Consider the following 23233-nt stretch of genomic DNA (forward strand, 5'->3'; position numbering starts at 1 on the left):
CCATCTAGCAAGAGTACCATGGCGCATATCAGCTACAAAAAGGATCTCAAGTTGGCTCTAAGCCATCGTGGATCAACATCCACTCTCAATGATATCATAAAAGGTTCAAAGCCATAAGCACTCCAATCTCGAGAGAGCACACTATCTCGTGTAACACATCGGAGCCCCAAAAAAGGGAAAATAGATGGAAAGGCTAACAAAAAGCATAAATCACTAAGATAAGGCTCATACTATCAGACCCAAGTATGGTATTCCAGTTTATAAGGACCTAGTCCATCTAAAAAGACATCGGAGACATAAGATACTCACAAGGTGCATGGGTCTTAGGCAACACTAGTCTATCCTAGACTAAGGCGAAACGATGCTCCAAAAGAGGTAATCAAACAAGTAAATCATATAGCATGCTACAACACACATACAACCTTTACCACCATGGTACTACCATTGAAATAACGATAATCAACTCTAAATCATGGTATCTAGCATGAAAAGAAGGAGTAACTAGGTACTTGTCGCCAATTCACACTCATTTTCTTGATTTTACACATTTGTGCTCAATCTAGATAGAAAGGAAGTTAGACCCTACATATAGAGCAATCACGTGTGCTCCAAATCACAAGGCCAAATCTTTTCTTTTCTGAATATCCTCCTAATGTTGTCACACTATCAAAATTAGGATCACAATACCAACAGAGTCATAAAGACACTAAAATCACCTAAAATACAAACTAACCAAATTTTAGACTCAAATGGGAATCGTTGGATCTGTGCCGAAAATTCTAGAATTGACTTCGTCAAAAGGTCCTAACTTATGCCTTGAACTTATGTCCTAAAATAGGACACAATTCGCGGATGGAAAATCAGCTAACAGGACAACACAATGAAAAATAAAATTAAAAGGTAAAAGGCAAAAGCTTTCGCATCGAATTCACCTCGAACAGAATCTCAAAGACATAATCTAATAACTTTACCATGTAGCCCTGACAATTACGAGCGCATGGAACTTTGAATCACAAAAAGGAGTTAAATCGAGAGAGAAATGGAAAAAATTCAAATTAACAATGGTGTCTTCGTGACCAACCTTAAATAGCCTTAAATAGGCCAGACGGCTGAACAACGCGAATGCGCAAGGCGGTTGAGCGAACGCCCATGCAAGGTGTTGTCTGTGAACATGGTGCCCGCACATGAATGCACCTGGAATGGTCCTGCCATCCACAAACGCAGTTATTGGAGCGTGGATACGGGTATGCTTCAACCTACAACACAAGTGCTAAGGCTCCAAAACTTTGACGGGGTGCCCAGGACATGTTTGGAACCTCGTGGGCGCAAACGATATATGCTACTTCATCAGAAATGGTATTTTGGACTTAATGAAATCATTAAAATTCCCATCTGAGGTCCTCTCGATGCAAAGAGGGTCCTACACCCAATTACCTATATAAGCCAAAATTCACCAAGGGAATTGGAATTAGCTCGGAAGCCTCGAGATCTAAATGAGTGGTTATCATAGACAAAACTAAATGTTTTGGAGCTAACAACACTGAAGAAATTCTTCTCTGAGCTCGTTTCAGAATGTTTCTTAAAGTCTAACTTAGGCCTCAACTTGAAAGTTAAAATGCCTAATTGCAAAGACTCACACTGAAATCCTCGAGAGTCATTCAAACTATCTTACTAGCCTAAAATGACCTTTACAGAGCTAATGGATTTGTTAGATTTCAATTTTGAGGTCATCTTCATTAACTTCTGATAAAAATGACCGTACAATGTTTAAAATCTCCAAACACTAAAACTCGCATAAAAATTAAATGAACAACCAAGTTACCGAACTGTCAGTCCTAGCAAGTCATAAATGAGTTAGGGTCACTACAGGATAGATCTAAACTACGAATAGGAGGTATAACAACTAAAATGAACTAGAGTTCATTGAAAAATTCACTACTAAAAATGACGTTCATCCGCGAAAGTAAGAGTACTCAACAAGTACCTAAAGTCTTAAACGCAGGAAACTGCTCCCGCATCTCATGATCGGTCTTTGAGGTAACCTTTTTGACTAGACAATGACTCCAATGGACCTTAACAACAAGAATGACTCTCGAATACAACCGCCGCACATCTATGGTAAGAATGACAAGTGGCTCTTCCACAAAGGTTAAGCGATCATCCAACTCTATTGAATCATACTTAATCACATGTGACTTATTAGGAGCATACTGGTGCATCATTGAAACATGGGTATGTAAGACATAGAAGGAAAATCTAACTCATAAGCAACCTCTCCAACTGTCCGACGAATCTCAAAAGGCCCAATTTACCTGAGGCTATGCTTTCCCTGCCTCCAAAATCTCATCACGCCCTTCATGGGAGACACAAGGAGGAAAATTCATCACCAACTGAAAACCTCAATGGTTGCCGCCTACGATCACCATAACTCATGTGCACACTATAAGCTGTCTGAAGTGTATCCTGAATCACCCTCACCTGCTACAAAGCCTCCTGAATCAAGTTTGTACCACACATTGTAGGCTCTATAGACTCAAACCAACCAATCTGAGAACAAAAATGCATGCGACTGTTAATGTCATTTTCTTTTCAAAGTAAGGGCAGAATCTCAAAACTAGTTAATATGGATGTTGTACTTGTATGTTATATTATCTATTGTTTATCGGATGCAGTAGCTTATTTTTCTAGCACTTTTAAATCCCATGATTGTCCTACTACTTAGTGCGTTGTGTTTGAATCAACTCTATGCCTTCATGCTGTCTAATTTTTGGTCAAAAATTGCTCACTACTTGTTGTCAAACCTATGACTGTCTTTACCTTACTCTACCTTCAAGCATCAGGCCCTCTATTATTTATTGTTGATTATTGTTGTCTCTAAATAGGTGCAGAACCATAGAATCAGCTATTGTGGTATTAATATGTTGTCTTAATGAATGTGGCGTGTAATCTTTGTCGTTGTTTGCCTTGTTGCCATAAGGTCTGACTTAGTAATGACTTTTACTTATTAAGGTCTCATATTTGGATTAATACCAGTAGAGGTGAATATTATATTATTTCCAAGTTCTCTTTCTGGTAATTCGCTTAACTGTTTCTTATCTAATTCTTTAAAATCAGCTTGTTGTCTGTTTCACTCAAATTTTGTTTAAATTTCATAGTCGATACCTATGTTTAGTCCCAATGTGATGATTTTTTTTTTATAAATGGTGATTCATGGTTTTATGTTTGGAAGTAATCGATTATTATCTTTAAGATGTCATAATCCGGTTCATGTTTGTTTAAATGTTCTTAGTCTCTTACCTGATCATGTCTAGCCTCTCTTCCTTTGTTTCCAATTCTAATTGAGAAAAATGTTTGTATTGTGTTAATTTTGGACACTGCTTAATGTCCAGTATGTTCGAAAATGCTAGTTTCATTTTAGTCATACCATGAGTAGGTGGCATGATAAGTTAACAATTAAAGTGATTGCTCTTCCATATTTGGCGTCATCTCCTTATCAGAATGCTAAAACTCTTTCCCTATTTCTTCTTTTGATGCTTTCAAATGATTATATGATTTAAACTGTATTAAAGTGCATGTTGATTATTAGCAGTAGCATAAACTATTAGAAATTTCATGTTCCACAATAGCTTAAATTGACTCTTACATGTCTCTTTTTATGATGCATGTGAACTGTTGGACTCCATTCGGACTCAAAGTTTCCCCCTTCATCTTTTTTTGGAGCCTTGGAGGCTCAAAAACCTCTATTCGAGTCAATCCCTTTAATTCGGAAGAAAGAAAAACTGATATACTAGGAATGAAAGCATAATTACAAGGTTGAAAGCTGATACACGTCTCGGAAAGTCCAAAAATGGTCGGTATACACTTAGAATACATGATATACAGGTTGAAACATAAGATATACAAGGCTGAAAATTAGTTTACATTTGTTCGGTTTCTAAAGCGGATTGTATACACATAGGGGCCGTTTGGTTACAGTATAAGATTCCATTTTATTCATGTATTAAAAGTTGTATTATTTTCACTATGTTTGGTAGCAGTTTTTATTCAGAAGAAAAGGCAATAGAATATAATTCCGGTCGTTATAAGTATATTTATAACGTCAATTTTTTTTCCAGTCGTTAAAAGACTATTTTAATGTAGTATTAGTAAGGTAACAATAGTCAGACCTCAATTTGTTTTTATAGCCAGACATTAATAATAAAAATTTGACACATATTTTTACTTTCCCCTTTTATATGTTTCACAAAAGACTTATTATACTCCCCTTACCCCCCCCCCCCCCACCCCTACTGCTAGTCTCTCATTAGCCCCACACCCTACTTCTGGTCTCACACTATCCCATCACTCCGTAAGAACACCTAATGAAAGAGTAGATCTCGATTTTTCCGCAGTAGCTCACGCACACCTACTCCCCCACCCCTCCGAAAGGATGCGTATGTTTCTCCAAAACGTGTCTTCCATCTTCTCCGTTAGAAATAGAGATACCTAAGGGAGTGAATAACTCAAATCCTTAATCAGAGTGACTCTTCAGTTCCAGTTCAAAAGAGATTTGTTGGAGAAAAATTAGCAAAACAGACCACAATAATAGTGGTACCATTCCTAAAATCCAGGTTTGTTTGCGAAAATTAAGCTATTGCTCTCTGTTGAAGCTCTTTATAAAGGAAATCAATGTCTATTTTTTCTAATTGCAGAAGTTGGCTTTTCCTTTTTACTTCAAATTTCACCTGAGTTTTGCTGGTCTTTGCTGCGTGTGATAGTAACTTGACATATTCTTGGACTTTCCTTCTCTTCAAAGTGAGTTTAGATTGTTTTGACTATGAATTGTTATGTGGAAATTCTGATTTTGACCATTTTTGTGTTTATGATTTATGATTCATTAGTTTTTTCAGTAGGTTTTTTGTGCACATGCTCTTAAATTATGTATACTAGTAATTATTGCAGGCATACGTTTGTGGGTATTGATGTGTGTACTGTTGGTTGCCTAGATTGGTAATCAAAAGAAGTCGCAATAATGAAATTATTGAATAAATTTGTTAGTCACATAATTTCTAGGACAAAATTTCCGTTATAAATTTTGATGTAAACAACAGAGATTAGGTTTTCTTATTCTTGTTTCATTATATTTGTTATTGTTCTGGTTTCAACAATGTAAAGTTGTACAACTAATATGAATTCAAAATACTATCTTTTCAATAACCAAAAGAGTGGCTGAGGACCTGACCTTCTATGTACATAAGACGCTTTATAATCTTTGCAAAAAAATGTAGCAAGGAGCAATTCTATATAGTTTTTTTGCTTATCTATGGTAACTTTAATTCTCTAACTTACAAAAAAAGATTATTTTTGTTACACCTAAGTGTAATGTAAGAAATTTGGCCTTAGTTTTATTGGTTTTGTTGTATCTGTGTTGCTTTATTACTTTATGATTATTTTGTATCATCTACAAGAGCAGGGATACATCTTGAATTTTCCCATCAGAGTATGGAATAAGAAATGGTTGAATTTTCATTGTGCAAACTTTGAAAACTTGGCAGAATACAATATTCACTTGCTGGAAGCCTTGTTTCAGCTTTGCCGCATAGTAAAAATCTGGCTCTTCTTTAAAGGAGATTTGAAAATATTACTCCTCCACCAAATAGAGCATACCAAACTTACTCAAATTTTGTTTTTCTTACTTTTCTTTTGAGTTCGTTTCAACAATAACGTCTCTTTAGTCTTTCTTTTTTAGCAACTCTTTAGTTTCAAGTATCCACGTGACATGTCTATGATCACAAAAATAAAGGATATCTTAACACATTCTATGTATCTTTTGGTTTAAGACCATAATATTCAAAAGTTTTGTGTTTTCTTTCTTAAGCTCTATATCAATTCAAAACCAGAGAGTTTCGTCTGGCACACTTAATAGGTTCACTTTCCACATTCATTAGTAACTCAAATCACTCTCTTTCCATACCTTTCATTATGTCATGTTCTAACAAAATCTTTCTTTTGTTTCTTTCATTTCTTCTAATTCATCCGCTTGAATCTGTTCCTAGTATCATCACACTAAATGGTTCATATACTGATAAATATGGCAACATTGCCCTAAAATATCCTTTTGGTTCTGGTTTTGGTTGTGGACACCCTCTATTTTCAAGATTCATAAAATGCAGTACTTCTGGAGTTCTTTAATTTTCCACTACTTCTGGAGTTCTTCAATTTTCCACTACCTCTGGCATTTACACAATATCCTCACTAGACTACTCAACCAACACATTTGTTTTAAGTGACCCTATTATGTCAACATGTTCCTCAATGCAGAATTCAGGCAGTTTTACGTTGGATCATGATGATTCAACTCCCTTTATTATTATGAAACAAAACATGTTTGTTTTACTAGGGTGTTCAACAACATCTGCTGTGTTTGATCCAAAACAGGACTTGTGTGATAGTGGTTCAGGTTCAAATGTGTGCAAGGGAATGTATTCCTGTAAAAGGGTGATTGGGATTGGATTAGAACCAAATGATCCAATTTCAACATGTTGTGTTTCTGATCCACCAGTTCCTATTGGTTCAGGTTATGGTTTGAACTTGGCTAGGCTTCTGTGTTCTTCGTATTCATCGATATATGGTTTTGGATCCTATGAAATGGGAGTTTGGGATTTCTTTGCTGTGTAATGATTCATATTATGTTAATGAGTCTTGCAAGAACTGTGAGGATAGTAGTGGATCTTGTGGTTTTTCTGGTGCAGATGAGTCTTTTGCTTGTATTTGTAGGAATGGTGTCCTAGAAATGTATTCAATCATTTTTTTGTTAAGTAATAAATAAATTATGTTCTGATAAGGAGTGATAGCAACATCTTAATGTTGCTATATCAAAACCTCTTTGTCTATACCTTTACTAGTCTATAAAGGTTATCATCATTGTAATCATTAGCTGGAATTCCCCTTTCCTTTTTGCCAGCATCTTCAACTCTCTTTTTTTCCTTCATTTGGTATCTGATTTAGTGTAGTTGTTGCCTTACCCTTCCAAATAAGTTTTAGTTGATGAATAAGCCAAATCTGTCAGTATCCATAAATCACTCTCCGCTAGCATCTCCATTAAATACAATTCTTGTTTATCCAATTTCTCGCTTTGATTTTTTATTCCTCTTCCAGCATTGTCATTTCCTAAGAATCAACTATTGGCCCGGGTGACAACTTCTGGAGATCCATGGCTTTGGGTGCGTCAAGTTTCAAAATTTAATAGTATGTGGTACTATTAGTAAGATTAAACTCTTCTATTTACTGTTCAAAATCATTAGCCTGCTAACGATTAAAAAATTTATATCTTTGTTTAATATAATTTCTGATGTGGTAAAAGTGTTGTATATAATATATCAGATAGCACTAAATCAATACCTATGCTTAAAGAAGTTTTTCATGTGGAGTTCTGACCGTGAATACATGTTCTTTCCCTATGTATCATCTTCTTTGACAATCCAGTGGTTTGTTTTCCCTGAAGCTCCAAACTCACTGCCTCTCTGTGTCATTCTAGTCACCCATAAACCTTCTTCGATAGGTAACAAATGAACATTGAAGTTTTCAAATCTCCATGATCCCATTCACAACATGTTATATCCCATATCAATTTTATCTTCATCCATGTTAGTACCAGGGAATTCACCTAACAAATTTAGCAGTTCTGTTACCCATGTTATTTCCCAATCATTAAGTAGCCTCCAGAAAGTCAAATTCCACGCTGTGATGACCATATTTCTTGTATGCTACACTTAAGGTTAACACATCCTTTCTTTTCTCTATGTATTTTTTCTTTCATTGAAATTAGATGAACTCTTTGAAATAGGAAATATACATTATTGGAAAGACTATACTGAAATTATGTCTATGTGGTTTCATGTGGCTTGTTGATTTTTTTTTTGTAGTTTCTTTGTTGTATTTCATATTTTCTTTTCTGTAAAGTGTATCTCATGTTCACATATTTCTTTTTTGGTTGTTGTAGGCTTTGATTACAAATCTGTCGGTGGTGGTTCTTGTTATTGTTGTTGAAAGTGTCTCCAAAACTATTCTTTTGAAGGCACTTTGTTAATTTCTTCTGTAAGGTACATTTTTCTCTTTTTCTAAACTTTTCTTCTTTACTGGTGTATTTTTGAAAATATTCCAAGTATTTGTCTCAATTTTGTGGTCATTTGTTTTGCTATGTATTTTAATTTAGTTTTATTGGCCATTTTAAGAGGTAACTGTTGGTTGCGATCTTTTATTGTGTTCCATCGGTTTTTGAACAATGGTATGAGCATCGTGAAATGTTGAACTATCACGCACTATCAAAACTTTGATGTGTTCAATATAGGTAATAACAAAATGCACAACCATAACAAAATTTAAATGCTACAAATTAAAAAATATAAAATATTTCACATTTTTTTCTTTAGTCTTTACATACTCTTGTATAAATATAATTATATTAGATTGTAGAACTTCTCTAAACTTTGTTGATAATTTTATAAATTTGTTATGAGCCTGCTTTGTATATCCAGTTCATAACCATAAACGTAGAAACTATTTGGTCTTTTACTATTGATGTTTAATTAGAATATACATGCAAAAATTATTATTTTGAAATATAATACATATATAACTATATGCATCTATCGTGTATGAATCTATAACTCTAAAAGTAAATATCTAATTAGTACTACTTTGTTGTTATACTAATGTATTATTATATCTATTTACATGCATGGAGAAAATGGTGCCTAATAAACAATGGATGGAACTCATTAAAGACAGACTTGCTAGTGCTTATATAGATGGGGTGGAGACTTTCTTGGATTATGCTTTTACAAAATTAGGAGAACCACAGTTGATACGTTGTCCATGTATTAAATGTGGTAATGCAACTTCTTGAACACGTGTTGTAGTTAGGTCACATTTAATAGTACATGGGATAATACCAAGTTATACTCTTTGGTATCACCATGGGGAGATGTCAAGTGAAGAACAATCAAATTTTGAAAAAATAGATGATAATGACATTGAAGAGGATGATGGTGAGGATGAAATAGATGGTTTGCTGAGAGATTTGTACCCCAATTTTAATGGAGATAATATGAATAATAGTGCTGGTGATTTGCTGGAGGAGGAACCAAATGATGAAGTAAAAAGATTTTATAGGCTATTGAAAGATCTTGATCGACCATTATATGAAAGTGCAAAAGTTTCTAAGCTTTCTACTTTGGTTAAATTGCTTCACCTTAAAAGTATTGGTCATTGGAGTAATGAGTCATTTACGATGTTGTTGAAGTTTTTGAAAGATGATTTATTGTTGGATGGAACAAACTTGCCGGATTCATATAATGAGGCAAAGAAGGTAATTTGAGATCTTGGGCTTTCTTATAAGAAGATTGATGCATGTAAGAATGATTGCATGTTATATTGGAAGGATAATATTTGTCTTCAATCTTGCAAAGTGTGTGGTGTATCTAGATGGAAGGATGGTAAACATAGTGGGGAAACAAAATTGAAAAAAGGAAAAAAGATACCATGCAAGATTTTATTTTATTTTCCTCTAAAGCCAAGGCTTCAAAGACTATTTATGTGCTCAAAGACATCTCATTTGATGTCATGGGATCATCACAAAAGAGTTGATGATGGAGTAATGAGGCATCCAGCTGATTCAATGGCATGGAAAAAATTTGATGAGCTTCACCCATCTTTTGCTGCTGAGCCTCGTAATGTACGACTTGGACTTGCTAGTGATGGTTTCCAACCATTTGGAATGTCAAAAACTCCGCACAACATTTGGCCCGTGATACTTATTCCCTATAATTTGCCACCTTGGCTTTGCATGAAGCAAGAGAACTTTATTTTGTCAATGCTTATACCTGGCACAGAGAGTCCTGGTGATGCAATTGATGTCTATCTGCAACCTTTGATAGAGGAGTTGAATGAATTATGGGAAAGTGGGGTCGAGACATTCGATGCATCAACTAGAAAGAATTTTACGTTAAATGCATCTTTGTNTAGTGTTATATGAGCCATAGACGCTATCTTCTTCTTAGTCACAAATGGAGAAATGATAAAGCGTCATTTGAAACATTATTGAGCACAGGCTACCGCCTGAAATGTTGTCCGGTGATGCTATACTTGATCAGGTTGCTGATTTAGATGGGTTACCATTAACAAAGGATCCACAAAAGAAGATTAAAATATCACACAAGAAAAGGAGTGATAATTGGAATAAGAAAAGTATATTCTTTGATCTTCCACATTGGAAAACCTTATTGTTGCGACATAATCTTGATGTGATGCACATTGAAAAGAATATATGTGACAGTATTTTAGGGACAATCTTAGATGTCAAAGGGAAAACAAAAGACACCTTGAGTACTCTATTGGATTTACAACAAATGAAAATACGAAAAGAATTGCATCCAATACAAAATGGAGATAAATATGAGTTGCCAAAAACATCTTACACATTATCTAATGAAGATAAGCATAAGTTTCTCAAATTTTTGAAGAATTTAAAGGTCCCAGATGGATTTTCCTCAAATATTTCTCAATGTGTCAACCTTAAGGATAAAAAAATTTCAGGATTAAAAGTCATGATTGTCATATAATTCTACAACATTTACTCCCTCTTGCCAGGTGTGGTATGCTTTGCAAATCCGTGTCTGAACCACTTATTGAGTTGTCTATTTTTTTCAAAATGCTTGGAGAAAAATGTTTGAGCGTAGAGGAGTTGGAACAAATAGAAGCTCAAATTCCAATAACATTGTGCAAGTTAGAAAAGGTGTTCCCTCCTGCATATTTTGATGTTATGGTGCACTTGTCTATAAATCTATCCGATGAAGCTATGATTGCCGGACCAATTCAATATCGATGGATGTATCCAATAGAGAGATACCTACACTTTTTGAAGTGTTTTATTGGTAATATGGCTCACCCTGAAGGTTCGATTGCAGAGGAATATATAGCAGTTGAATGTATAACTTTATGTTCAAGGTATTTAAATACAATAAAGATAAAGTTTAATTGTCCAGAGAGAAATTATGATGGTGGTGTAATTGAATCTGAGGGTGGTTTAACAATATTTTGTGAACCTGGAAAGAGTTTAAAGGGTAGCACACCAGACAAACTTGATTCAAACGATATGGAGGGCGCACATTTTTATATTTTGAAGAACTATGATGAAATTCAACCATTTCTCGAGTAAGTATTGATTTAATCTAATAATTTATTTATACCTTATCTATATGTTTAATTTAAAATAACATGTAAAACTTTAATTATTTGTTAGAGAAGTTTCACAAATTTATAGTGAGACGTCTCAACAAAGTTCAGTTATGGAGTGGAATAGAAAATTCATTAGTTGGTTACAAAAAAAGGTGAGTAGAAATTAATAAGTTTTCTTAAATCAAGTATGTAAATATTGTTTTCTAAAAAGCTATTTGATGTTGTTAGGTTGTAGGATTATACAAACATGATGATAGTAAGAGAATGGAAGATTTGCTATCTTTATCACGTGGCCCTATGACATATGTCACAAGATTCAAAGGCCATATTGTTAATGGATATAGGCTTCATGTGAAAGAGTATGATCAATATTTGAAAACTCAAAATTGTGGAGTGGTTGTAGAAGGTGAGACCGGTGAAGAGCAAAACCATATGGATTACTATGGCGAGTTAACCGAGGTTCTTGAATTACAATTTGTTGGGGGAAGAAGAGTGATTTTATTCCGATGTATGTGATTTGATGTGTATGATCAAAAGAGGGGAGTTAAAATGGATGAATATGGATTTGTAAGTGTTAACCGTCGGCGATATTTGAAAATAAATGAGCCATTTGTATTAGCTAGCCAAGCATCACAAGTATTTTATGCTATCGATCATTCCAATAAAGGTTGGCACATAGTGCAAAAGGTTCAACCTCGTGATTATTTTGATAATTTGGAAAAAAATGATGATGACTTAGAAGAGTTAGATAACTCTACACAAGTGAAAAGAAAAAGAACTCATAAAGGTTTGGAGCTTTGTCATGCTTCCGTTACTTTATTAATTTTTTTATGGTAATGATTCTTTATAGTATTTCTATGAAAATTTGTTTGATGCACTTGGTCTTTAATGTTATCTTGATCTTACTATAGTAGTAATGGTTCATGTTAGGAACCTATGTTACATGTATATCTGTCTCTTTTTTGAATGTGTTTTCAATTCACATTTATTCTTATGAAAAACTTCCTAACCTATTTGAACTTTTGTTTGGAAGATTTTTCTCTTATTTTTTTTTTGTATTAACTAGGTTGACATGAATCCCTCAAAAACTCTAAAGTATGAAATGGGACAAGCTTCAAAAATTCCCAAGCATGAACTCATTCAGCCAGGTGCCTTAGCAAAAGGACTAGGTCAAAGTTTGAAATCTATGAGCACTATCAGAGTTAATGCTGAACGAAGGACTCCGATTGCCAAAAATAGAAGTTACTACACAACAACTTCTAAGTTGAATAAGCTAGCAGATAATAGTTTCCATGTGCATCTTTGTTTTGAGGAAAAGGAAGACAATGCTCCCCTCCATCAAGAAGCTGAAATGAATCAATACACGTTGACCAGTGATGCAAGGGGTCAGGGACAAAGCTTAAGGATTAATGCTGAAAAAAGGACTATGATTGGCAAAAATAAAAATACTACAACAACTTCCAGTCAAAATAAGCCAGCAAAGAAAAGTATCCCTGTGCCTCCTGATTTTAATCCAATGGAAGACAATGACACCCTCTTTCTAGAAACGGAAGTGACTCGAGATACTCAAAGAAGTGATCATTTGCAAAAGAGTTAGTTTGGTTAATTTGTTTGATCAAGAAATTTTGCTTAGCTTTCTCTACTTAATCTCCTTTGTATTCTTTTTGTTACTAATGGGAATAAATTTCTTATTTTGGTTGACTTCCATAAAAATTGCAGGTCCATTTGAATTCGATAAGTCCAAAAAAAGTGATTGAAGTGCCTCGAGTTGCCCAAAGAAGTGATACTACTATTTTATTGTATTTGTGCAATTTCTTTTTGTTAGTTGAGTTGAAGTCTTGATTTTTTTTACTTGCACTTAAATTTGCAGGTCCGTTTGAATCTAGAAAAGCAAAAAAAGTGGTTGGAGTGGCTCAAGGTTCCAAGGGAAATCAAAATAGTAAGTATTTTCTTGTTGTTACCTATAAAGCAGCAAACAAATTATCTATGACTCGCTTCCCTAGGAAATAGATATGTTAGTATATGACTAGCATTTTCAGGAACAAGGACCTTCGAGATAAGGGCAATATTAGTAGTTATTTGTCTCAGTAACTCTCCATTCTGGAAGAATTGCAATCCTGCTTCAGCAACATCTTTCTTAGATTGTGTCCATTCCCCTTTCTGTATCACATTTTGTTTTTTGTGGGGATTCTCACATTTGTTCTGCCTGCTTTGTCTAGTTGTCCCTTGGTTTGGAACTATGGATTGGTACCTCTCACAGACAAAGGAAATTTAGTGATCCGATAGCATGGCATTTTGGATATTCTGTCTTACAATCTTATAGACACCAGACCATTGTATACATTAATAATTTGAGAACTTGACACCTAAAACGTAACTACTGGATCATTCTCCAAATTCTTTTGATTATTTGGCGCTAATGATCAATTTATATCAAAGAGCATAGTTGACTTACTTTAAACTTTGCAGGTCCAGTTGGATATGATAAGGCAGAAAAAATGACTGAAGTGTATCGAGATGTTCAGAGAAGTGATACTAGTATATATTACTTTCTTTTGAGTAATTCTTTGTTGTTGTTAGTTGGCTTGAAATTTTATCTTGTTTTAATATTATAATTTGCAGGTCTATTAAAGTCTAAAAAGGCTAAAAAAGTGATTGAACTGGCTGAAAATGCTACGAGAAATGAAACTAGTATGTATTTTCTTCCGTGTGATATTTTCTTTTCTTGATGTTACTAGTAAAATAGCTGAAAATTTATTTTTCCTATGTATTTGACATTTGATGCTTCATTATGTTTTTTTCCACTAGTCCTAACCATATTAACCTCCACCGATTCTTGATTCATCAATTGTGATTTTCTGAATGAAAGTTTCTAAAAATTAAAAGTCACTGATTTGGAATCTTAAGCTTTCCAAAATTTATTCCACTGCTAGTTGCCCCTTTCTGTATCACATTTTTTTTTGGCAACTTGAGGCCTTATCTCTTGCAATGGGCTATGTTCTGCCTGTTTTGTCTAGTTTTCACTTGGATTGGAATTGTGGATGGGTACTTGTCGAAAACCAGATAGAGTGTTATTTAGCATATTTGGTCTTATAGATCTAAAAAGACCAAACCATTGTATACAGTAATAATTTCAAAAGTTGACACCTAAAACTTAACTACTGGAGTATTCTCCATATTCTTTTGATGGCTTAGCACTAAAGATCAAATTTATATCAAAGAGCACAGTTGACTTACTTTAAATTTTGCAGGTCCATGTGAATATGATAGGACAACCAAGGTGAGGGGAACAAATATTTGTAAGAAAGTTTTGCGATTAAGACCTGGAGAAAAGTTAAAAGTCACTTTCTATCAAAATCGTGTCGTTTGGTCGAATCACACCTCATTTACTAGACACTTGGGTTTGCTAGTTCGTGATCGTAATATGTGCCCATTGCGGGTACACTCATGGATGGATATCGAAGAGCACAAACTTGAGCATATGTGGGCAGCTGTTACAGTAAGAATTACAACATTACTCTCTTTTATTTTCCCTGACTTGATACTATTGCTACTATAATAACAATATTTTCCCCTCTTCTTCTTGCGTTTGTTTAGAGTATATTATGGTGTTGTGTCACGACCCAAGCCTAGGGCCTAGACGTGACCGGCGAATGGGGAACCCGAAGGAACCCCAAACAAGCCTCATAGCGTATCTTACACATCATTGGTCGCGGAAGCAATTAAAATGACCATAAGCGATAAGCATAATCAAGGGGGAAATCGGGACTAAGGGAGCAAGAAAAAAAAAGAAGAAATGATACATAAATACCATAGATGAATCAAGCTCAAACATAATACACAACTTGTCCAACACCACCTCTAAACATAGGTACTTTAGCGGGGGCCAAGACAAACAACTGGGCTCACCCTCATAGACAAAACATAACTAAAAGGAAAAGTCTTATACATAGCAAAAGATCATAAGCAACGTCCCCGGAATGGAGGACTCACCAATAACCTTGATAGAAAATCGTATTAGCCACGCGGAGGACGAGGGTCAAGCGGTGCTCCGGTCCCTACATGGTGACATCATGTAGGCATAGAGTATGCGTTAGTACGTTTGAATGTACTAAGTATATGGGATGCAATGCAATGCAACAAGGGATGGACATCATAGGCAAAATGCATAATCGTACCCGATAGATAGCATATTAATGAGATGATATGTATAATGATGCTTATATAAAAATCATATTTAGTAGGGCATAGTATATGTGTAGTGAGTGACCATCAATATAGTATTTCCAAGGCCTACCACCCCCTTGGAGAGGCGAAAGAGGTACAAACCCCTCAATGTGGTTACCCGGGCCTACCACCCCCCGAGCTAGGGACCAAGGTACAAACCCCTCGATATGGTTATACGGGCCTACTACCCCCCGTACTAGGCAACCAAGGTACAAACCCCTCGATACGGTTATACGGGCCTACTACCCCCCGTACTAGGCAACCAAGGTACCAACCCCTTGATACGGTTACCCGGGCCTACAACCCCCCGAGCTAGGCTTGGTCGACTCACACACTATATAGAGAAAATCATATACATGTATCCATTTCATCATCATTTCAATACTTATATAATCATCCGACTCATAGGACGTACATTGGACCTTCCATTTCATAAGAATTCTATAAATGGCATTTTATCAAACATATGGTGGGCTACTTGTTCATGTAAATAAAATCATGTGTTTCAAGAGTACTAAGTCCAACCAATTTCAAAATCCATATAAAACAGCCCACCAACAACATACATATATATATACATATATAACAACCTTCATAATTTGATCATGGAGGCATGAAAACCATAAACATCATATAATCATTCCATTTCATGATAATATACAAAAATAGACCATAATAGGATGTGTAGTAATAATTCCATAATTCAAGAGTTCATAAATGATCATAAGGACCCATAAACTTGAAGTAAAATAGAGGATAAATGGTTGGACTTGTGGAAAGGAAGGTTTCCACAATCAACCCACATACCTCAACTTTGGAGAATTCTTGATGAAGATTGGAATGGAGAATTGCTTGAGATTGAATCTTGAATCCGGAATTAAAGCTTGGGATCCTTGAATTTGGTTGATGATCTTGGTGGAATTTTTGGAGAGGGTTTAGAGAGAGTTTTTGGATGTTTTGAAGTTAAATGACTAAGTATGGATATGTCCCCTTTTTAAAAAAACGTCCCAACACTTAGAAAAAAATTGAGGCGGGTGAACAGTGTTTTCGGCTACTGGAATTTGCATTTTCTGCCGGACAGGTTTTACGAAAATGGTCATAACTCCTTCATCCTAACTCGGAATGAGGTGAAACAAATTGCGTTGGAAAGCTAACTCACAGAGCTTTAATTTTGATAGTTTGAGCTCCTTCCAGTTCCTTATGTGCTAAGAGATATGCCTCTTTAAAGTTGACCCTGAAAATCGCATTTTTTGCGATTTTCGAATTTTGATACGGTTGCTCTAAAATTCGGGTTAGACCCATTTCCCACTCAATTTTACCCCATGAATAAGAATATGAAGTTGAATTTCCGAAATCATGCACGGATTTTGAGATATATGGAAATTACAATTATAGGTGTTTCCGAAGCACATTTTCGGGCATTTTTGGGGTCGTTTCATGTTGCCTTTGTTTAGACCTTATTATGGTCTTTGTTTAAGAATAGCTATTACCAAAACAAACAAAAAATTCCCCCCCTCAGTCTTACTATTCACTCTATATTTAGTCTCCTAAGTGAAATCTGACACCTCGTGGCACCCATTGTGTTTGCAGAATAGATGTTCTAGCTCTCACCTCTTTTTTATCTGTACAATTGCAAAACTTGTATTCACAGTTATGCCCCTAATATCTTCCAATAACTGGTTTTCCATGTGTGGTAAATCATTACACCCCATATTGCTACCTAGACTTCCTGTTGTGTTTGCTTCCATTTCTTTCTTCTACACCATTTCAAACTTTGTGGGACATCCTTCTAAATCATTTGTACCTCTGTCTAGTTAGCCAGAATATGTCGTAATCCATTCACACTCGGTGTTGAGGAATTTCTACTACCCCTGTTAAACATAGACAACAATTTGTATTTTGCACCTGCATGTTCAGTCTCATCATTCAAGCCTTCGTAAGCAACTTGTTCTAGTTTGCCAACCAGAGGATAAATTTAATTATGCTTTGGTTGCATAAATTTTGTCCAAGTAAGATATGCTTCCCAAAGACTGGTCTGGACCCCTATAACTCCTTGACTCCTGGTAGCTGATTACGTACGTTTCACTCTTTGTCAACTTGTACTTTCTCTTTTGGTACTAATCAACCATCCCAGTGTTTAGAGACGTTAACTTTCTCCAGTAACAACAACAATCTGTAGGTGGTATGAGATCTCATATATTGTCATATTACTTCATAGACACTGCATGTGTCCATGTTACCTAGAGGATGTCTAGTTATTCTGAAAACCTTCCATATAGTAGTTTGCCAACAGAAGCTTCATTCTATTTCATACATCCCTTAACCTATAGTCCTCAAAAATTATATATGGGAGGCACACCTTATCCCAAACAGTAAAAGGTGTCTTTCTATGATCTGCAGTACCTCCCCATACAAAGTTCTTACATAGTTGACATGTAAGATCAACCCTTCAATCCATTAATCAAGAACATTAACTTGCAATCAAAGGTGTCTTTCTCTGATTCTGATGATATTTTTCTCTATTTCAGGAAAAGTTTGACTATGATAACATGAATGATCAAAGAGATAATGTTTTGCAACATATGAGAAAGCTTTGGAACAATTGGAGAGGATCGCTACACAAGAATATGAAATCCAAGTCATTGCACGAGGTTCTAAAAGATGTGCCAATAGGAGTAGACAAGAGTGATTGGGAATGGTTGGTCAAGGAATATTTTTTATCTAAAAAGTTTAAGGTATGATTAAATAGCTATTGATTAATATCATTTTATTTCCAAGTCACATATGATTAATGTTTTGGAATAGTTCTTTTGATTAAATGATTTCATTTGTGATCAAGAGGATGCAAAGTAGTTACAAAAGTTAATTTAAGAATAAAAATAGAATCATTAAACAAGCTTGTGATAATTTTAGCTTGTGTTGTTAATGCAGGAATCAAGTACAAGAAACGCAATCAACAGGTCTAAGTTGTGTATGCCTCATCGTACGGGTAGCAAGTCTATAAGAGAGATTATTTACGAACTGGTAAATAAATCATGAAACCCTACAAGGAAACCTCCTTTTTGTATAAAATATCTTATAGTACTTACTTTTTTTTATTGTTAAGGGAGGAAAAGATGGTAATCCACCAACCATGGCAACTATCTTCTTTGAGACTCGTAAAAAGGGAAATGAGCTTGTCGAACCCGAAACCAATGAAAAATATGTATGTTTATCAATAAATTTCATTTAACATTTTCTCTCTGGATTGATTCAGTGAAATATTTTAAACATTCTTGTATTTTATAGGCTGAAATTCAAGATCTTGTACAATCTGAACCGTCTCTTACTAATATTGAGGTAGTGGAACGGTGCTTTGGACCTCAATGAAAAAGTCATGCAGTTGGATTTGGTGGTGGCATAACCACTAAGGAGTTGAAAGGTGGTACTACTTCTAAGGCTGCATTGTTGGAAGAACTGAAAACAACTCGAAAAGAAAAGGAATCACTACAAAAGCATATTGATATTCTAGAGAGTAAATATGATCGCCTTGAAAGTATAGTGGTTCTTCAGCATCCATCACCTTCATCACCTCTACCAGGTTAGCAAACTTTTCATTAGCTATTCCATGATGTGTATTTTTCAATGAATTTAGTGATGTCATTAACAAATGCTCATCTTTGATAAGGGCTTTGCTAATGCAGTGGTCTGTCTTTCTATGATAAGTTGATTTTAGAGGGTAGACTGTCTTTAGTTGTACTACTTTCCATGATGAACGAGACTGCATGCTTATATAATTATGCATATCTCTGTCTCAATCAGGATGTATTCCTTTGTTCTGAACTGAGTTCCTTTCCTGCATGTTCACCTTAGTAATTGTGTTGCGTGTTAAATCTTTAATGTGTTATAGTTTTAGAATAATGATCTATAAACTTATTGAACTTTCTGAATTGTGTAAATGCAAAAAATGGTTATCTTATTTTAGTTTATCTCCATAATAAGGTTCACAGTAGATAATACTACTTTCATCGATACATTTCTTATACTGTTGGATGTTTGTTTCTTGGTAATCAGAATATTTTTTGGTTAGCTGGGATTTTTCATTCATAACCAAACTCTTTAGTACAAACAAAGCAGTGATGGCCTAACTACTATATATCATTCTAGCCTATCCATATTACTACTCATTATGACATACAAAGCAAGAATAATTTATGTTTATTACACTGTAAAAATGTCTAGGGATACAAATTTAGATTTTGAAGTACAGGTAACCAGTTTGCCTTTTGCTAGCCGCGGAGATGAATATGCATCACGACCTCCCTCAAGCTCATGTCTAGGCACATTCTTTCCTTTTGGAATCTGATTTTGTTGCTTCTCTCTATATAACATAGACTAGCATGACAAACACACTAGTAGAAATTTTGGCTCGTCCTACACTCTTTTTGCAATATCACTGATCCCAGCCCATTCTATTCCATGGTAAAAAATAACTCTGTGAAATCCCAACCAGCTGCACAGTCTACCCCATAAAAGTCTGATCAAAAGTTTTCCCTGTTTTACTACAAAACACACAGTCATGTGGCACTTGTATACTAATTTTTTCAAGCATGTCTACTTTTGCTAGTCTTCTTTGGACAGCCAGCAACATAATAAACTTGAACCTAGGGTGCACTCCATGTTTCAAGGTAATACTCTTCTACTCGAGTCTGCAAAATATGGTCATGAGATAGGTATATATACATCTTCTAAGTAGAGAACTTGCCTCCCCTATGTACCTTTGCAAACTCAGCCATCAAAGCACCCTAACTAGTTTGTCCTTGTAACAATACATCTCCAGACCCCAATATATTCCTCACTATCCATGATGATGCAAATTTAGGTATGAGGACAGTTTCAATCTCCCTTCTTTTGATAAAATAATTGTGTACCCATCAGATCCATAGACAGTCCTTTCTCGCTACATTCTGCAATTGCTAATTAAGTATTGCCATATAGCTTTATTTAGTTCTATGATATTGAATAACCTGCAGCATGTGGTTTGCATATTGTTTCCCATGACACCAATGCTCTTCTGGACATTGTTATTGTCCGTGTCCATAAGAAGGTCGTGCAGGTTTGTTTTTATATCCTTGATCACTTTCTTGGGTAGAAGCTACATCTATCTAATAAAAGTATGGTTGTGCAGTAGCTCTAACACAACAAACACAAGCAACTCTACAGGTTATATCTTCCATTGTAGCCTCATTCTTCTCAAAGCCTTTAGTATTCCTGTCCTTCAAATTAAACTGCATGAATGAATTATGTGTAGTCTAGTTCAATAGTAGAGCCTGGTGGCTTTCTCCAAATGCTAAGACACTGTTGGATTCTCTTTTCAGCAATATAGATGATGTATGGAACATACATTGTACATTTGCTTCTAAAAAATGAGAGAGATAATTGATGTTGATATGATATAATTTCTTTATAAAACAACTTGTAACAAGTCAAACATGTTGACTCTTGTATAAAAATGATATTCTTCACTTGGTCTAAATGATAGCAATCTGGAAAAAGACTTGGAATGCTTTTTATGTTACTTTTAAGCCATAGAATATTTTCTAACATCAACTGATCAAGCTTTCTAGGCGAGAGAATGAATAGTATCCCATGTATTTTCTTACCATCCATGAAGTTTGTCTTGTGTTATAAATTAGTATCCCATGCATTTCCCCTTTTGGTTGAGTTTTTTTTATAGCTTTCTTTGGGTATATATAATATTGTGTTTAATGATTTGGGATCTTTGGTGATTAAATGATTGATTTATGCTTTAAAAGTTAAAAGTTATAGCTATCCGGCATTCTGTTATGAATTAACCTCAAATTGTTTTTTTTAACAGATGAAGAATGTGATGAAAATTAAAGAACGTGTTGTTGAAGAATTGTGGAGCCAACTGAAAAGAAAGATTATATTTTTATTGTTGGTGTAGATCTAGAGACGTTTTAACCTATATATGCAACTATTTCATTTTCTCAATTTTTAGGATTCGATAGATGTCGAACATGTTTGTTTTATAATATTTATGTCAAACATCTATGTTATTTAGATCTTATGTTGAACATGTATGTTTTTTAGATATTGTGTTGAACACATATTTATATGTAAGTTTTTCAGTATGTCTTCTTTCATGGCAAAACAATTATGAAATTTTATATTAAATTTTTTATGGCTTGTGAAAAAAAAGAAATGATATTAATAACCGGAACTGCTTGAGGATAAAAACTATATATAATTATTTGAAACTAAATTTGTGAAACAAACATGGTCATTAAATTTATTAAAATCAACGAAAGGAATTTAAACTTGGTCGGTAAAAGTAATGTAATCAATGAAAGAATCTGACAACTAAAAGTACTTGTAACGACTGGTTCAACGTTTTAACGACCAAATGACCATCAACGAAGGGAATTTGTGGTCGTTGTTAGTAAATGTAGCAACCGGATTTATCGTTGTCGCTAAGTAGTATCTAACGACCGGCTATGCAATCCGGTCGTTAACCTTTAACGACGGAGCTTTTAACGGCCGGTGACGACCATTTTTTGCCCGGTCGTTATAGACCTTTAATGAGTGGATATGGTCTTTTAACAACCGGATTTCCTTTCGTTAAAAGTCATTTTTCTTGTAGTATACACACTCAAAGGAATAACACTCTTTTGATTTTCCACCTTACTAAAAATATCGTTCACACTCTATTTTTCTTCACAGACTATTTTCTTGTATAATCTATGGAAACCTCACAACTCTCTATATTTTTCTTTCTCTGTGAATTGGTGTATCTCACAAATGAGCTAATGAGCTCCTTTTATAGACGAAATTTGTAATTGCAAATTTCAACACCATACATAATATGTCAAAGTTGTGCCACCGAAAGTTTGTAAATATTGTGTTTTTCAACATTTGCTGCTATTGCAATTTGCCAACAATTGACAATTGCATGCAACAATTGTTGAAGTCAATGATGGAATAGTGGGGTTGGACCCCACAATGACTTTGTTATCCTGAGTCGATTGTTCATCATTTTCATCAATAACCATATCATTATTTTCATATTCTCTGAATATTTCATCACTACTTTGGTGTTCGTAAAAAATTATGTAATACAACGCAAACAACTACTATAGAGGGTGTTTTTGTAAAAGATAAAAATTTGGTGTAAAATTTCAATTTTAAAAAGATCCCAAATAATGAAATTTGACCCAAATACTAGAAAAAATTAGTATTTGAAAATTTGGGATATTTGCCAAAAATATTTAACAAATAATGGCAAATTGTATGGACAAATATTATTTGCCAGATTTTTCCCCAAATATTACTTGGGAAATCTATGGCCAAACGGGTCCTTAGTCTCGTTTTTGTAAGTTTGTTAACCTTGTCTTAACCTAAATAATACTTATCTGTTCTGTTCACTGTTTGTTTGTTATTTTAGTGTATGTCGAATTTTAGGATTTATAAATTTTACAAAAATTGTCTGTGATTTTGCTTCTTTTTTTTTTTTTGGGTGTTTGACGGAATCGAAGAAAGTTATTTTTTTTTGTGGTGTGATGAAATTGGAGAAAGTTGAAATCTTTTTTTCTTGGTATTTGATGAAAATAGAGAAGATGGAAGATTTGTTTTTTTTTCTTTTCTTTTTGAGTGTTTTATGTAAATGAAGAGATATAAATATTTTTTTCTTATGTGAGTTTGATGAAATTGTAAAAAATAATAATTTTTTTTTCTTGGTGTTTGATGGAATTTGAAAAAGATTATTATATTAATGAGCGTCGAGATTTGT

The 23233-nt window shown here is 34.5% G+C and overlaps 1 protein-coding gene and 2 pseudogenes across 1 annotated transcript; all 3 read left to right on the forward strand.

Annotated features, from left to right (window-relative positions):
* Window positions 1-4398: 4398 nt before the first annotated feature.
* Window positions 4399-18110, forward strand: LOC125866318 (uncharacterized). The gene is made up of 11 exons (XM_049546661.1): window positions 4399-4610; window positions 4692-4794; window positions 7982-8081; window positions 12284-12392; window positions 12536-12809; window positions 13088-13156; window positions 13687-13755; window positions 13840-13908; window positions 14469-14497; window positions 14628-14716; window positions 17973-18110. The coding sequence occupies exons 5-11, from the start codon at window positions 12569-12571 to the stop codon at window positions 17995-17997; spliced, it is 591 nt and encodes a 196-aa protein (XP_049402618.1). The 5' UTR covers window positions 4399-4610; window positions 4692-4794; window positions 7982-8081; window positions 12284-12392; window positions 12536-12568; the 3' UTR covers window positions 17998-18110.
* LOC125863825 (uncharacterized) lies at window positions 5962-8068 on the forward strand (annotated as a pseudogene).
* Window positions 18111-18479: 369 nt separating the features above from the next.
* LOC125866319 (uncharacterized) lies at window positions 18480-21567 on the forward strand (annotated as a pseudogene).
* Window positions 21568-23233: the final 1666 nt, after the last annotated feature.

Source organism: Solanum stenotomum, chromosome 5 (genome assembly GCF_019186545.1).
Source record: "Solanum stenotomum isolate F172 chromosome 5, ASM1918654v1, whole genome shotgun sequence".
NCBI classification, from domain to species: domain Eukaryota; kingdom Viridiplantae; phylum Streptophyta; class Magnoliopsida; order Solanales; family Solanaceae; genus Solanum; species Solanum stenotomum.

What these genes read in the sequence shown, in the direction of transcription:
- LOC125866318 (XM_049546661.1), top strand. Translation starts at nt 12,569, where the DNA reads ATGAATCAATACACGTTGACCAGTGATGCAAGGGGTCAGGGACAAAGC. An exon ending in TGCTACGAGAAATGAAACTA is followed by an intron (nt 13,909 to 14,468) that starts GTATGTATTTTC and finishes TAAATTTTGCAG; the next exon opens with GTCCATGTGAATATGATAGG. An exon ending in ATATGTGGGCAGCTGTTACA is followed by an intron (nt 14,717 to 17,972) that starts GTAAGAATTACA and finishes TCTCTATTTCAG; the next exon opens with GAAAAGTTTGACTATGATAA.